The 16563-nt window shown below is 36.4% G+C and overlaps 1 protein-coding gene across 2 annotated transcripts in view; it reads left to right on the top strand.

Annotated features, from left to right (window-relative positions):
• The window catches only part of LOC134538900 (poly(A) polymerase type 3), a 69252-nt gene that overhangs the window by 47129 nt on the left and 5560 nt on the right, over positions 1-16563 (top strand). For both annotated transcript variants that reach the window (XM_063380510.1, XM_063380507.1), the window contains exon 14: positions 2913-2980. In XM_063380510.1, coding sequence (XP_063236580.1) covers positions 2913-2939 — 27 coding nt within the window. In that variant the 3' untranslated portion in view covers positions 2940-2980. The remainder of the gene's footprint in view (positions 1-2912; positions 2981-16563) is intronic.

The raw sequence follows: 16563 nt of genomic DNA, 5'->3' as shown, positions 1-16563 counted from the left end.
CCTCTTTATTACAAATGACCAAATTATGGTCCCTTCAGGTTCGTATTATAGAGTTTTGATTGTACAATAATTTATTTTCTGCTGATTGGGAGGTACTCTTTAAACATCATTTTTTTGTTCCTTATCAGTAGACAGAGAGGCATTATTCCTATCCCTCTCTCAGTTCTTTACATTGTAAAGAAAGATAAAATGTATGTTTATTTGGTTCTATTTATATAAAATTTTTTTTAACATTTAATTGTTTGTTTGTGTAAAAGTATAACTTGTTGGATCATTTTCAGGTTTTTGCAGAAACATTTTTTGTTAAATTACCAGGAAATTTTCCCAAAAATACTGCAGGTAAACTTAACATCTCTGCCAGATGCTACTAAAAGAAACACACTTCATTGGAATCAAATGAATTCATTTTGCAAGACCAATATTTATAAAATTCTTCAAAAAAACATCTTTACGTTATTTGTTACTTCTTTTCAAGACATTGTATTATTAAAAATTGGTTACAACATTATCTTTAAAATAAAATGTGAAAGGTTCCTGCTTTGCCCAACTTCAATCAATTACGTGAACTTTTTTTTTTTTTTAATTTATTTAACATTTGTTGTTGGTTTCGATGCATCACTGTGACGTAGCGGGGGTAGGTGTCAGTATTGATGGGCACCACTGTGCATAGGGGCGTTGACCTGGTAGAGACTCAGCGTGGGGTCGAGACGTCGTCCGTGTGACCCTTGGCCCGGTCCGCTCTCGTGCGGGGCATGCTTCACTCGGTGACGCAGTGGGCTCGGACATCTTCAACACACACTTGCGGCACAACCAGTTGACTGGGTTCGAACCACCTCGTGGTTGAACAGAATATTCGCACTCATGCCAAATTCCAGCGAGCTGATTTAAATGCTAATTCATCACGCAGTTGCGCCCCTGAGGTAGGCTCTGAGAATAAACGAAAATGGTTGAGATTAGTAACGGCAGACAACATTACTTAGCTGGGATATTACCAATGGTGGAAGCGTCCTACCTCGAGTGACGATGCGAAGTGACCGGGGCGAGACATGGTTGCCGAGGTCGTGCCAATATTCAAGTGCTGTTATGTGAACCGGGGTCGTGCCACTGACGAACGCCTGTCCGGGCAGTCCGGGTGCATTGTAGTTGCATGCTATTTGTATAATAAAACATCTGATTGTTTATAGTAGCTGAAGAAACAAAAGCACTTTCTACTTAAAGAAAAAAGATTAATCCTAAATGACCATAACAGAACCAACTTACAGTATTGGTTATTTATTATATGTTGTTGGCGTTACTGTGCCCTGCTGTTGGCCATTTCCGTCTCTGAATTTTTACTCCCATTTGTTTCGTGGATTGTGTTTTGTCTGTGAGTTTACAGTCCTACCAATTTTAGTATAGGTATATTTTTGTCTTACGTGATATGTTACTTGTTAATTTACTCATTTATGTAATGTCTTTAAATTATGTTTCAATACTTTTTAAGTTATTTACTGAACTTAAACAGTTTTTCAAGTTACTCTATCGTAGTAAAAAAAAACTTTTAAGTATTAACTGGTTGAAAAGTTTTTCGTGAGGAGAGAAAAGTCCTTCATGCCAACTTTAGAGTTACTACATTCGCCTCTAGTCATAATCTTAAACGTTTATCTTTCAACCATTGTGACGTGGTCACTCAGCGTTCTTCGTCCTGGCGTTGGTGTTGCATGGATTCTCACCGACCGACCCTAACCGACTGATTTCCCTGGTTTAAGAAGCCCTCCTTGACTGATTGACTTTTGTTTATCATCACAGCGCAAATCCTTCCCGTGAAACAATTTTGAATATTCCTCGTCGCTGATTCGCTGTCCAGTTCTCCCTCTCTTTCCCAGCTGTCTCTTGTCGCCTCTCCTCTCTGCTCGCCCGACCTGATAATCCCATCTCTTCAGCTGTTCTGAAGGTCGCTCATGGCAAACATACTTGTCCTAGTCGCTGTGTTGTGTTACCGCTAGCAAACATTACTACCTGGCCTCCCGCTCCTGATGGCCATGGAAACTGATTCCCGCTAATGGCATGTTTCCTCATTGCTACTGTGTCTGCTGGCCATGTTGTTTCCTAACGTTTAGATAGTAATCTTATTAATAACTGTTTGTAAAAAAATGTATTCCCACAGCTTTTTAATATTACTGAGCTAAGTACCCATAGTTTTTAGGGTTGTGTCAATATTAATGGTGGGTATTTAATATTAAAGTGTTATTTGGTTTCAGCTCTGAAATAACCCAGGTAGCTAGCTATATTACCTGTATTTGTATTAATGTAGTAACATTTTATGAATTTTCTAAAAAAAAAAAAGCCTTAAAAAATCCTGAAAAAAAAAACTGGAACTTTGTTTTGCCAATAGAGTAGCCACTCTGACTTTTGAGAAATTAGGCACAAATATTCCGTCACAACGTACGGTTAATTTAGAGAAATTTTATTTTCAGGAATAAGCTTCTATAAATATTTTATTAATATTATTCCTCCAGTCCCCACACAGATTCCGTGCCCTAGTGAATTTTGCTGCATTTTATGTTTCGCTTTGAATTTCGGTGCTAGTCTGTGTATTTACTTCCATTTCGGTGTTTGGTGGCATATTGACTTAAATTACACAGTTATTTTGGTTTCATCGCTATTCACCAAATAATCTTGCCTCTACTGGTGGTGGTGGTTAGTAACATAGTCACTCCCATGAAACACGATTGCTTCAAGCTGTTCTCACAATGCGAGCGTAGCACGGAGTGCAGCCGTACGAGAAGTGGCTTCATGCAGCGCCACTCCCTGGGGAGTTCTCATTTCTGTTCACACTCTTCATGTTGGTGTTCAGTGTGTTGTTTGATGTGTAATTAGTTGAAGTAGTGAGGATACCATACCTATCGCTGTGTTTGTGTTGCACGTTGCAGGACTCAACAACCATCATTTGTACATGACCCTCTGCTCGTCCTAGCCAGTGACGTTGCTTCGGTGAATTGTAAGTAACTATCGTCTACCTATCGCTAGCTTTCCACACGCTCGACAACGTCCACAACTTGTGTGTTGTGTTGCGATCGGTGATGGCCGACGAGGGGATAGGATGTGTTTGTTAGTGACGTGGGTGACGTGGGTGACGTGGGCACGGCTGGTGCGGTGGCCTCAGTAAGTACGGCAAGATCCCGGCACGGCCCGCTGCGTCACCGCTGTCTCGGATGTCACCTGCCAACAATAACCATGAACTTCTGATATCTATTGTCTGTATGGTTGATATCAGGCGACTGTGTCATACAATAAATGTAATGTTCGAGACATTCACAAGATGATCATCGTTGAATACTTGTTTCCTTGCTAACTTTCATTTTTATTTTAGTGACACTGATATACTTTTACAAGAATTTATGGTTCTGTGAAATGTTTTATTTTTGCATGTTTTTAATAAAGTTTTTAAATAACTGTATTGGTTCCTTTTGTGGTATTTATCTATTTGTCTTGTGCCGCATCATTGGGTATTTCTTTCCTCACCGTGTGGATGTCATTGCCTGCTTGAAGTCATTGGACCAGTGGTGCAATTTGTGAACATACGTACGTATTGAATTATTCCTATGCTGACTTGGATACTTTTACATCTGTTAGTGTACATATTTGTAAATACGTACATAATCACGTAACTTGCAGCTAGGCTACAGTTGTGTTTTAAAAACACATATCAGGGCTATTTACTTTTATTTGCATGCCATATTTTTTTTATCATTTTGTTGTTTTTTTTTAGATGCTACTCACTCATGAGTCACTTGAATATCCAGTAAGTAGTGAGCCAGCGCTTGGAGGGGTAGTGAGTGCCTCTGAGAGCTACGAGATGCGGCACAAACATCCAATCCCTGACACAGACTCTCCCCTCCCGCTCCCCCTTTTCCATCTCTGGTCCGGGGTTCTTGCTTGCCTGGGAACATGGGACATAGCATTGGAAAGTGGCCAGGAAAACCCTGATAAGACAGGCTGTCCATAAAAGAATGTCCAGTTTTAATGGTGTATTATAGCAGTTTGTTAGATTGTTACAACAAATTAAACTTAAAATTGAAGGTAAACTAACTTAGTTTTACAAATGTTCAATATGCGTACCTTTAGTTATATGGACACATTCAACAATAAGTCCAATTCTTCCCACATTTTGGTTAACACGTCCGGAGTAGTGGAAGTAATAGCCTCTTCAATTCTGTGTCTCAACTCTGGCAAATCATTAGGTAGTGGCGAAATGTAGATAGGATCTTTTATAAAGCCCCAAAGGAAAAAATTGCATGGCGTTATGTCAGGTGAATGTGGAGGCCAGCGAAAAAGAGCTCTGTCGTCGCTACCATTACGACCAATCCAACGGTCAGGTTCGTCGACCTTCAACCACTCTCGTACAAAGAGATTGCAATGGGGAGAGACTCCATCCTGTTGCCAAATAAAGTTTACTGGTTCACCCTCTACTGATTGGGGATTGAACCATTCGTACGCTCTGCAAGCGAGGAAACAACAAAGCGAATGCACTTATCTAAAACTGTTTGAGTTACTCTTTTAATTGAGACCTTGAATAAAAACTTTACAATACTTACGGGTCAACGGGTGATAATATTGAATTCTTTTACTAGGATATTCTTTTATGGACATAGTATTAGGTTTACAAATAATCTTTAGTACATTATCTACTTCATCATCTACATCATCTACGTAATCATCATCATCATCATCATCATCATTTAATCATTTATTTAACAATTTCACTGTCCAGAAAAAACTTCTTTTTCTGGAATTTTAAAAGACTCGCTTCTTTTTTTATTAATGGAATAGAATAAACTCAGTTTCATTTAGTTTCATTTCTAATATGTTGGCTACTTGTCCATAATGAAGCTATTTGAATAAAAAAATTTAAGTGATTTGCTGTGTTATATTTATATTAAAATATTAATGCTTCAAGTCAGAATAGTAAAGCTACAACCAGAAATATGAAATCGTGTTTTCTGCTGTGTCATTAAAATACAACAATTTTGGTTTTAAATAATGCTGTTTCATGATCTGTATAATAACATTGTTTGGCACATGGAGTAATAACTAGGCCGGTGCGAATATTTGAATTTTCAAGTACAAATACAAACTATTTGTCTTAGATTGGACCTCAAATACTAACACTTTGAAATGACGAATATTTGTTTGCTTTCAAATACTTGACATAACATACCTTGTGAGTTTGTTGTATATCAACTTTTACTTCTGAGATTGTCATTTGTGTGTTATAAATACCGTTTTTTGATGTTTAATGGAACTTCTTAATTAAAATCATGAACACTAAGCGACATTTTATACATGCAACAGTTATTCAGTTTTTTTTCACCACTGTCTCACTAAATCTCGCTAAACAGTAATGGATAAATCACGTAAACAATTCAAAACAGGGAATATTTGTCATTTCAAACTTGAAAACAAAATACTATTTGTATTTTTTTTCGTCGTGCATACAAGAAACAGAAAAAATAAATACATGGACTACAACACCACAAAACACACACTCCATTGAGATGGGTGCTAAAAGAAGTAATCGTCATAGTTTCAACGACGTATAAATTGATAGTCACAATAAATTTAACATGATGTGATACAATAGCAGCTTACTTGCTAATGTATGTATGACGATACATACATTCCAACTCAAAAATATATGAATAGACAGACGTAAATAATGGTTTTTATTCGAGAAAAAATTGTGTTGCTGAACTAAAATAAAATTTACCTGGCTGCTGTTAACAACAAAAACTTGTGAATAACTAGGTTTTAAATATGAAAATATGAGCTCATTCAATCAGTAATTTGGGAATAAAGCATTTTAAAAAAAGATACACTTTTTCGTAAAATAGACTGCAATGGATTTTACTGTACCTATTTTGCAGTTCCCGAAAACATTCTGGATCAATATGTAGGTAGCACGTTGTGGAAAATAAGGTGAATAGGAACTGAAATGAAAGTTTGGTTGGTTAGGTTAAGTTAGGTTAGATGCATAAAAAAAAAATATATTTCATAATTTAAACATTTTAAAAAACATTTTTCTTATAATAATTGTTGCTGACTTAACTTAACCAACCTTTCAATTAAGTATTATTTGTCTAATTTTACAGAAGTTGTTACATGATGTGAAAAAAAATTTTTTAGTATTATTCTATTTCCAATTCTAATTATTCAAATTTGATATTCGTATTCAATTCAAACTAAAAACCTGATATTCGCACAGGCCTTGTAACAACCCTGATTATTAAATATGAATATTGTTGGTGTTTAGCAAGTGTGCATAATAGTTCTGTGAATTATTAAATATTTAGTAATATTATTTCCAAGTTTCAATGTTTCTATGTTAAAGTAGTTCGGTATCAAATGTAATTTTGGGTATGGTTGTAACTGCAATTTTTGGAATGGCAATAAAGTAATCTGGTCAATATGGCCTTTTTTGCTGAACATTTTTGAGTCTTTAGTGTTTGGAAATCATAAGTAATAACCTTGCTAAAGAATTAAGTCCTCATTTTGAATATCGAGGGGTTGGATGTAAAACTACCCAAGTTCACTTTCTATAACCTTTGGAAAAAGTAAAAATTAAAAATAAAATTTTAAATGCCTTATCTAAATTTACATAATAATTCGAATAAAATGAAATTAAAGGTACTTGTACATTTATTATTGATGTGCATGATAAGTAACAAATATGTATAGAATATATAAATATTGGGTCAAATATCTAATTTTGTGTGAAAAAAATAGACTTGGGTAGTTTTATTTGTAATCCCTCAATATGTTAGTACACTTATTATATTTATAGTGCAGCGATATATGTATTTAATTATTGTTAAAAGTCAGATTACCTTTAAAAATAATTAGTTTTTATAAATAATGCATTTATAACTATTAAAAAAACATTTATTTAATGGGGTTTTTTCAGGTCGAACTAAAGTACAGTGGACTTCTGGTATAACTCGTAGAAAGCTGTGGGAAGCGTTATCTCTATAAACTAGAGGTGGACGGGATCCCAAAACTCTGGATAAAAGTTGGGAAAGAGACCATTCCTGAACTTCGAGAAAATAATTTTTCTCCTCAGGATAATGAATTTTTATATTATAAAATTATTATATGCTTACGTTTTCATCACGTAATAAACCACAACTTTGCAAATGTATTGACCAGACAAAGCACTAAGATACTATTACCAAAAAAAAAAAAACATATCTGTGAAACATAATTCAACCTTCGTTCATAAATACTGTTAAAAATAAAAACTCCAACTAAATAAAATACATAATGTGATCAAACATATTTTTAATAATATATTTTTACTTCTGATGAACGTAAACATCTATACCATATGGTTAAGTTATCATTGAAAATAAACTTAACAAGCGCAGCAATGAACAGTGTTGCCAAACGCATCACATTCAAAAGTTTTTCTTTTACAAAGAATTAGAAAGATGCCATCTTGGTTTCATTTATTTAGGCCATAAATTTCTGTTTCAACTTTTTGCAGTTGGTCATCATGTTTGATCAAAAGTAAAAAATTACAGGAAATGTGAATGTGATTCAAAAGTGGATGTGATGATTGTTTACAGTAAATTTTACGAAATAAAAACGTGTGGTTTCTAAATTTGGCATTCCATGTAGTAGTGGCAAAGGCACTGCAGCACTTATTTGGAAATTCTTTTAGAAATTCTCTGATAACAGAATACAATGCACTTTTGCCCTTCTGACCTACAAACTGAGTATGGTTCAACTACAGGAACACACAGGCACATAATACTACAAAGAAAACTAGCACCAAAGGTTGCCAGTGAATGTGTTTCCTCTAGTGCTGGCAATATTGTCAATGACAAAATAACTATAGAAATGTTGAATAATTGGTATTTCTTCATTAAATTTTTCAGTAGGAAAAAGAAATAAGATGTTTGTTTTTATTTCCATTATGTGTTACTTATTATTGGTCCTTATGTATTTTGTTGTTAACTTGTAATCATTTGGACTACTAATGTTGTATGGGATGGATGAGATGTTTTTGAGAGAAATATTAATGTAAATATTTTTTTCTATATATATAAGTGACATAATTTCAATGTGTTGCTCCCGATCCCGAAAATCCAATATCGTTCCTGTGTGAATCCCGTTCCAAAGTTAAAATGCTATCCCTGTCCACCTCTACTATAAATATATTAAATTATTATTTCAGTGATAAGGTTCAGTGTGTGTTAGATGCATGAGGTGGCCAATTTTTGAGTCAAATTACCTTCCAGTAGAGTCCAAACTTGATTATTATTTTTTTGTCCGGACCTTAAACATTGAGTCAAGCTCAAGTAGTAGCTTAGGTGTCTTCTTCCTCATTTTTAAACGTAGAGTTTCAAAATAGATAATGCTTTAATACTGAGGGTCAAAATAAATTATGCATGCAGAAATTTGCTAATACAGATTATATTTTGATGAATGTTTGAAAGAAGCTCTTGATTGGTGTTCAAGTGGAGTAAATAACAAAATTTAATACATCGTCATTAATGTTTCAACTATGTTTAAACTATGCACAATAAAGCCAATTAAATTAATTTTGATAATCCATACACTTTTATACAATTTTTTGTCCAGAAATAACATCTTTGCTTGAATTTCAAACATTAAAAGATTAAGTTTTCTTTAGATTTGGATTAATATTTGGTTGAATGCTACTGAATTCCACGATGTAACTTGCATTTCAATGTTTTATGGTATGTAGTATTAACTTGCATTTCGGTGTTATTTCGGTTTTATCGCAATTCACCATGTAATCTTGTCCCTATGAATAATAAATGAGGAATCAAGCAAAAAAAATTTTCCGAATGTTCAGCAGATGAATGCATTTATCGGGAACTGAATTCAATAAGGTGTTGCTTTATGAACTGATGCAGTTTCATTTTAATAACGAAACAGCTTATTTCTCATGCCTTCCACAACTGAGGAGCTCTCTTTCCACCCAGTTTATTTTCCATTAATGTAACATTTAAACAAGATTTTTTTTTGTTTTGCAGCGATTCTACATCTTTCTAAGTTAGCACACATGTAGGGAGAGAAAACTAAAGCAGACTCGGACTGCGTGAACTTGCGCAACAAACTAGAAAGGAGCGTTACTGGCCGTGCAAGATGTGCTGCAACTGGGCTCGTAGCGCATGTGTGCTTTCTGGGCATCATCATGTTTGCTACCGTTGTGGCTGAGGACCAGTGGTACGGAGGCTGCACTTGCCCGCGGCGGTCCGAGAGTGTGCTAGGGTGCCCACAACCGAGTAACCTGTGCTCCATCAGTGGGGAAGGGAATGCAGCACATGTAAACTTGCAGTATGCGTTGTCCACATTTTCTGTTTATACTTGACTACTAATTTTATAAATGTGAAAGTGTGTTTGTCTGTTTGTCCTTCTTTCACACAGCAATGGATCAACGGATCGACATGATTTTTTGCATGTAGATAGTTTATGGGCTGGAGAGTGACGTAGACTACATATAATTATGTAATTCCATCCCTAATGGAGTGAAAAAGGGGTGCATTCAGTTTTATAATAGAAAATCATATGAGGTAGGTCATAGACACGTAAACAGTGAGTTTGTGTCGTTTCTCTATGTCCGCCACACAGTCATATAGTAAGATCTGGCAACTTCCTATCCTCCTCCTTGGCGAAACCCATCCCCTTAGTGAAGCTCGCGGCTGCTAGCGAACTGAAGGCGCTAATGACAGTTTAGTTTGGATAGATGGCGTTGCCTTGAATTTGTAACGCGCTATCTATCATTTGATGATGTCTTGCGTAGAGGTTACCTGCCTTCCCACAAAATGAAGCTGAAGATTGGCATTTCGGTTTTGCTGATGCGTAGACTTGATACACCGATATTGTGACTTAAAAATCAAAATTTACTGTTTTTCAAGTGCATGTCCTGCAGACTTGAAACTTGGTAGTGATGTTCCTTATATTGTGTTGTGTTTAGCCCGGGCAACGCCGGGTATTTTTTATATTTTGTTCTCTGAGAGCTTGCTGCAGACCTCATTGATTTGTCCTAGTTGCTGTAGTTGCAAATATATTCACCGAGCTGCACAGTCTAGTAATGAATATTAATTATTTAATGACACGTGTTTGTGATCCATACCTCCTGTTCTAACTTTGACTAGGTGGTAGTTACAGAGCCACATGTCTATGAGTTGCACATTGCGGTAAGCTAGAAGCAACACTGCATGTTTCTCTGGCCGTGTTTAGTACTGGTTTAGTATTGGGATAATTGAGCATTAATCTTGATAGTTTCTCAAGAAAAATTAAAAAATTTTATGTCAATCCAGACCTCCAGTTAGATCTACTTGGTCCGACTTTGCATACATTGTCACTTGAAGAATTTGCTTGAAGGTTGAAAAAATATTTAAGTTAAAAATCAATGTTATTGTCAATGATTGATGATGATAAAGTCTTTCAAAACAAATAGTTTTTAATTCTCCTTCCCGAAAATTTACATAGCTCAATGGCGGCTAGCTTCTGACCAATGAATAACACTGTCCAAATTTATTTACCAAAACATCGCAAAAAAGATTTACCGCTTCAAGGCATCAATCTACTTTAAAATGGTTCCGATATGTCTGACAGAACATAGATTATTTATCACAGATTTTGAAATCCCATGGTTACTTACAAGGCTCAGTGCAAACTGGAGGAAACTCTGTCTTTGGAATAATACAAACTTCATGTGTCTCATTATGGGTATTAAAGATGACTTTATGAACTCAGATTTCTAGTTAACAAATTTCCAAAGAGGTTTCAATATAGATGTAGCCCTGACCTCAGCCATAAAATTGTCTCTTCAACTAGATTATTATAATATTTTTGAGCCATCAGCCGACGGCAGCCTTTCAGTGCCACGACAACACGACGACTGACACGGCCGCCCTTTGAGACAGGCGAGGGTGCCCATGTGATGTAATCACAGAAAAAATTCTTGTTTGGCTGTATTTTGAATGACAGCCGCCAGGGGTTTGTTTCATGATTTTCCATTATGCTGAAACAAGATTGATAATGCTTATTTTTTGACCTGAATTTGATGAACATCATACTTGATGGTCGGGTGGCCATTCCAAAAAAATCGCGACACAAAAACCACGACAAACTCGGCCCATCTTTCATAACCACTGGCTGCAATGGCTCATTTATGTCGGTTACTTTTTGCCTCATTTGATACCTAAGACACTTCTCTGCATTTTTAATTCTTCAGCTTGGGAGATTTTGCATGTTTTCTTTCTTTTCTCCAACATAACCTATTTTCACTTAAGCATTTTGCGTTTAATGGCTCCAAAACCAAGCTTGATAATTTTATAGTTATTTCACTCAACTAGCACCACTCAGGGCTTACTCACGAGCAACCTAAAGTTGAAATCACGCAAATCGGTCTATTACTCTCAGAGTTACAGCTCTCACCGACTTCAATTCGAGGCTCCCCATCATCACTGCAAATGTTAGCCGGGTGAGTCACACGTAACAACCACGAGCAAAGTCTGCTCTACTCAGATATATTTGCTTGAGCGCTGTAGCTTTCATAGTTTACTAGTGTCAAGCGGTGTGGAATCCTCAGCGGAAGTGACACCCAACCTGAGATTAAGGACATTCATATTCCTATCGGAAATTCATGGTAAAAGGCCTAGAAAAATAGTAGTGCCAATCCTGGCACCAGGCAACACACAAGTCACGAGTCTTTTTTCGCAAGCTGAAGAACTTGTGCTTCTCCATCACTTGTATGACTGATAGAACAATTGCATCAGCCAAAAAGTTCTAGAACCTTCAGGAACAATTCCTGTATCCACACATTAATAAATAAAACAAATATAATTATCACTACTTAAATATGTGAAAGCACATAATAACTTAAAACAAGTTAGCAAATCATCAGAAATAGTTAAAAGAAAAAACTAATGAAAATTATTTTCATTAAAAACATTGCTAATCAAAAATTCTTCTAAACAGAATCAATAGCTGTTAGTTACATCATATGAAAAAACCTAACCATACATCTTCTCTGGGTTGCTACAAAGCAAAATAATTAAATAAATTTATATACATTAAAACCTCAATATAAAAAAAAACAGAATGGACTGAAATTTTGTATGTTTCAGGCTGTATTGTATAATTTCTGTTTTTTTTTTTTTTTATTATTTGCGTTATAGTTTATGTCCTTATTTGTTTGGTTTTGTTTTGGTCGTTGCTGATGCGTGGTCCACATGCCTTCCGTGTTTAGAAAAGTGTGGATATGCTACCTGCTGTGATTTCTCCTCAGATCGTACTTAACTACTTTTGGTGCTGACGTTTCTGGAGTGTCCACGTAGCAGCACGAATCACTGCTGTCCTTGTCTTATATTTGTTGTGCCTACCGCCCAAGCCCTCGGCTGTTTGTGGGCATGTAACATATTTAAAATAAATATAAATAGATTATAATTAATTACATTTAAAGTTCTGGAAACATGAAGCAAACTACTACAATATTAACAAATAAAACCTCAACAAATTTGAAGCGAATAAAAATGTTTGCACATCTTAAAGGTGTGTGTAAAGCAAACTGTGGTCCCAGCGCAGACAATACAGGGTGTTCAGCAACTGGGACAGCAGGGGTGAATATTCTGTGTAAGCATTGTAAGCATTGCTTACGGTTTGAGAATATGATACATGTTTGCTGAACCTGTTGCATTCTGAAGTGGCTCGTTTTTACGATACACACTTGAATGGCGAGCACACAGTCACTTCCACGTCACATGTGTCTTCCATTCTGACTCTTCGCAACCTTTGGTGTGAATTGCTGGACACCCCTCTTTCTAACAGCATGTCATTACCACAGGCTTTCTGCAGCCGGCTAAGTCGCCTCACCGGGGACACCCCTCAGTGAGCACTACTGCCCCGGAGTGCGGGCAGCCACCCCCTCTGTCGACAGAGGAAACTATCCTCCACACCAAGCCTGGCAGTACCATTAGAAATGTTCAAGTGCAACATCTGATAAATATATTGCGAACAAAGTTTTTGAAAAATGTTATTCTCATGTGGTTTTAGGAATGGCGTGTGCACCTCGATTCTCGTGTTTACAGTAGTTTGCTGACATTGTATACGCTAGTAATAAGTTTGTAATTTTTGGTAATTGATGTAAGGGCGGTTTGATTCATTGCTCACACATGCACTGTCCACGCCTTGCCACTGAATTGTGTGCAAGTATTTCTGCATGGGAAAAAATAGTTTAATTATAATGTGCACCAGTTGTGGACGGAGCCACGCCACTGCTGTAGAGTGCTGTGTGGAGAGAGGGATAACAGCAAGGAGCGGGGCTGCTGGCTTTCTCCGGTTGTCACTCCAAACTACGAAGGGGGGAATCAGCTCCAGAAAAGGCAAAGACAGTTTATTTTGCCGGGAAAGTGGTGGTGACTGTTTTCTAGGATAGTCATGAAATCGTCTTAATCAAAGCATTTTGAAAAAGGAAAAACATGACAGTAGTATACTCAGGGCCGGTGCAAGGAGTTTTTTCGACACATGCGAGATCTGGATTTGGCATATATATATATATACATACACACACACACACACACACACACACATATTAGTGACTTCATATATTGGTGCAAATGCACTTATATATATATACTTATACACACTAGCCTACTGTAGTAATAAAAACAAAGGAAATAAAGACTAAAAATTTATGATACAACTATCTTATTTTATTTACAGTTTCTTGAACAGTCAATAACAAAACAATTAATAAGGTCATCATCATCAACATACTCATAACTTCCTAACTACACTCGTTCATCAGCAGTGTTCTACTTCAGAAAACCTTTCTTTCTTGATTTAGCTTTTGCAAAGTCCTTTAAAATCGTATCTGTATCTATTGTCTTCAATATTTCATTTTCAATGGCCAATGTGGCAAGACCACTAAGATGTTCTTGTGAAATGCTAGATCGAAGGTAGTTTTTTATTCTTTTTAGTTTTGAGAAGCTCCTTTCTCCACTGGCCACTGATATTGGTAATGTTAGTAGAATCCTCAACGCGATGAAAACATTTGGAAATATGTCTATTAATCTGTTTGTTGTGAGATAGCTCAGTGTTGTGTGAGGGGAGCTCTCTTCTTGTGACAACATTGGAATTAATATTGATATTTCCTTAAAAAGATCTTCTGCGTTAATGTCTCTTTCATCACCTGCTGTCAGTACTTCGCTCAAACGTTGACAATTTCCTGTGATAGTTTTTTCTTCACCATTTTCTAATTTTTTCAAGTCATAAAGAAATTGGAAATGTTGGCTATGGTTGTGCATAAGATCAAATCTCTCGGACAATGAACTGATGGCTGTATCGAGAATCACAAAAAATAAATTTATTTTGAAAGAATCTTTTCCTGTCTCTGTCTTAATTGGTTCGTCGACACCTTCATACAAAAATTGACGTTTAACCTTTCTTGCCCTTACTACCGTTTCATTAGGAAACTCAGAGCTGATTCCGAGTTTATCAGCCAACTCCTTTGCGTCTGTAACAACATTATTAAATCCATTTTCTGTTCTCATTTTGATCAAAAACGACTTTACGCTTTCAATTAGGGTCATGGCACTCTGCAGGTTGACTTCTTTTGCCTGAAGGGTTTTACTTACCAAATTTATTTTGAACAAAACCTCATACCATGTGATCAAGCAACAAAGGAACCGAAAATCTGTTATTTTTTTGGCAATACCAGTGGCTGTATTTTTTCCAAAAACATCAATCTTGGCATCAGTAGAGGCTGCGTAAACAGCGTCGTATATTTCATCAATATGGTAGCGCAGAGGTTCAAGAGCGTCAATCCTACTTTCCCATCGGGTTTCACTTAAAGGTTTTACTGTTAAATTTGTTACGTGATGTTTCAATATGTCCCATCTATGGATGGATGCCGAAAAATAGTTATAAATCTCTTGAACGTTACTGAAAAAGTTCACGGCTACAGTACAGGAAAGAGCAGCGTCGTTTACTACTAGGTTTAGTGAGTGACTTCCACAAGGGACAAAGAAGGCTCTTGGGTTGAGGTCTAGGATCCTTTTTTGAACCCCAACATGTTTTCCCTTCATGTTAGACCCGTTATCATACCCCTGGCCTCGCATGTTGTTTAAAGCTATTCCTCTTTTTGACAACTCATCCAACAAAAGAGCTGTTAGTCCTTCTCCAGATGTATCAAACGCTTGCAGAAACCCAAGGAAGTATTCTTTGATTATTGCGTTTTCTCCTGGTATAGCGTGAACAAATCTGACTACTAGAGTCATCTGTTCTTGGTGGCTAACGTCAGGTGTACAGTCAAGAATGATGGAATAGTAGGTAGCTTTATGCAATTCACTTAAGATGAATTCATTAACTTTACGAGCAAGTACATCTATGAACTCATTTTGTATCTCTTTGCTTAAATAGTGTACATGAGTTTCTTTCGAAGTTATCCTGCGAAGATGTTCAGAGAGAACAGCGTCAAATCTGGAAATGTGCTCCACTAGTTTCAAAAAGTTTCCGTTATTTTCTTGGAAAATCTTATCATTAGTGCCACGAAAAGCTAATCCTTGAGCTCCAAGGAACTGCACTATAGTAAGAAGTCGCTTCAAAACTTCATACCAATGCTCTGTTTCTGATTTTATGATGCGTTGGTTTTCGTCGTCAATGGTTTTCCCTGACTTCAATCTCTGGGAAAGTTCTCGATAAGAAATGGCAGCTGTTATATGATGAGGTGACTTTTCGTGTTGGCGTAAGAATGTTGACATGTTTTGCCAATCAGAGTAACCCTCTGTTCCAGAAACAGATATAACTTCATTACTGAAGAGTTTACAAAAGAAACAAAATACTGAATTTTTCGATTTTGAGTACACGAGCCATTCTCTGTCGATTTCTTCTCCATTTGACAATTTTTGTTTATAATTGGCAACTGTGAAGCGTCTGCCAGATTTATGGTCAACAGGAAATTTAAAATGTTAAACCTGCACAGGGCCTTTCTCGACGAGAACTTGACGGATGTCATCGGTGATTTTAGCCGGCCATTCTCCACAGTCGTCAAGATCGTTCCTGTTTTCCTTGAGATGAAAATCCTGAAAACACATCAACACAGTGGTTAATTTCAGTGGGAACGCAACATAACGGCGTTCCCTTACCTCCCAAGAGTGCCGGAACGCAAGGGAACGCACGTAATTCGTAACTTGTAAAACTACAAATAAAAAAAGTATATGGTTAGGATCAATTTTAGGCTTTGCTCGCGATCAGGGAGGGAAGTCAGTCATCTCGCCCGCGCTACACAATAACAAAACAAAACCCCCCGCCACTCTATTAAAACAGCTGTTTGTAAATGTTTGTTAGAAGTCTAGTCGGAAACCGAGAGGGTCAAAATCAGCACTTTAAGTATGTGTAATAATATAAAAATTGTTGTGATTTTTTTACATCGTTTTTTGATTTGGATTAACATTAATAATAAAGTTAAAAACGAATTTTGAAAAAATAATTTTTGTTCATCCTCCCTTAATGGTGTGCTATAAGCTACGATTTCATGATCGGCTA

Source organism: Bacillus rossius, chromosome 14, assembly GCF_032445375.1.
Source record: "Bacillus rossius redtenbacheri isolate Brsri chromosome 14, Brsri_v3, whole genome shotgun sequence".
In the NCBI taxonomy this organism is placed as follows: Eukaryota; Metazoa; Arthropoda; class Insecta; order Phasmatodea; family Bacillidae; genus Bacillus; species Bacillus rossius.
Note: the sequence above shows the minus strand (reverse complement) of the source record. Positions and strands in the feature narration are given on the sequence as shown.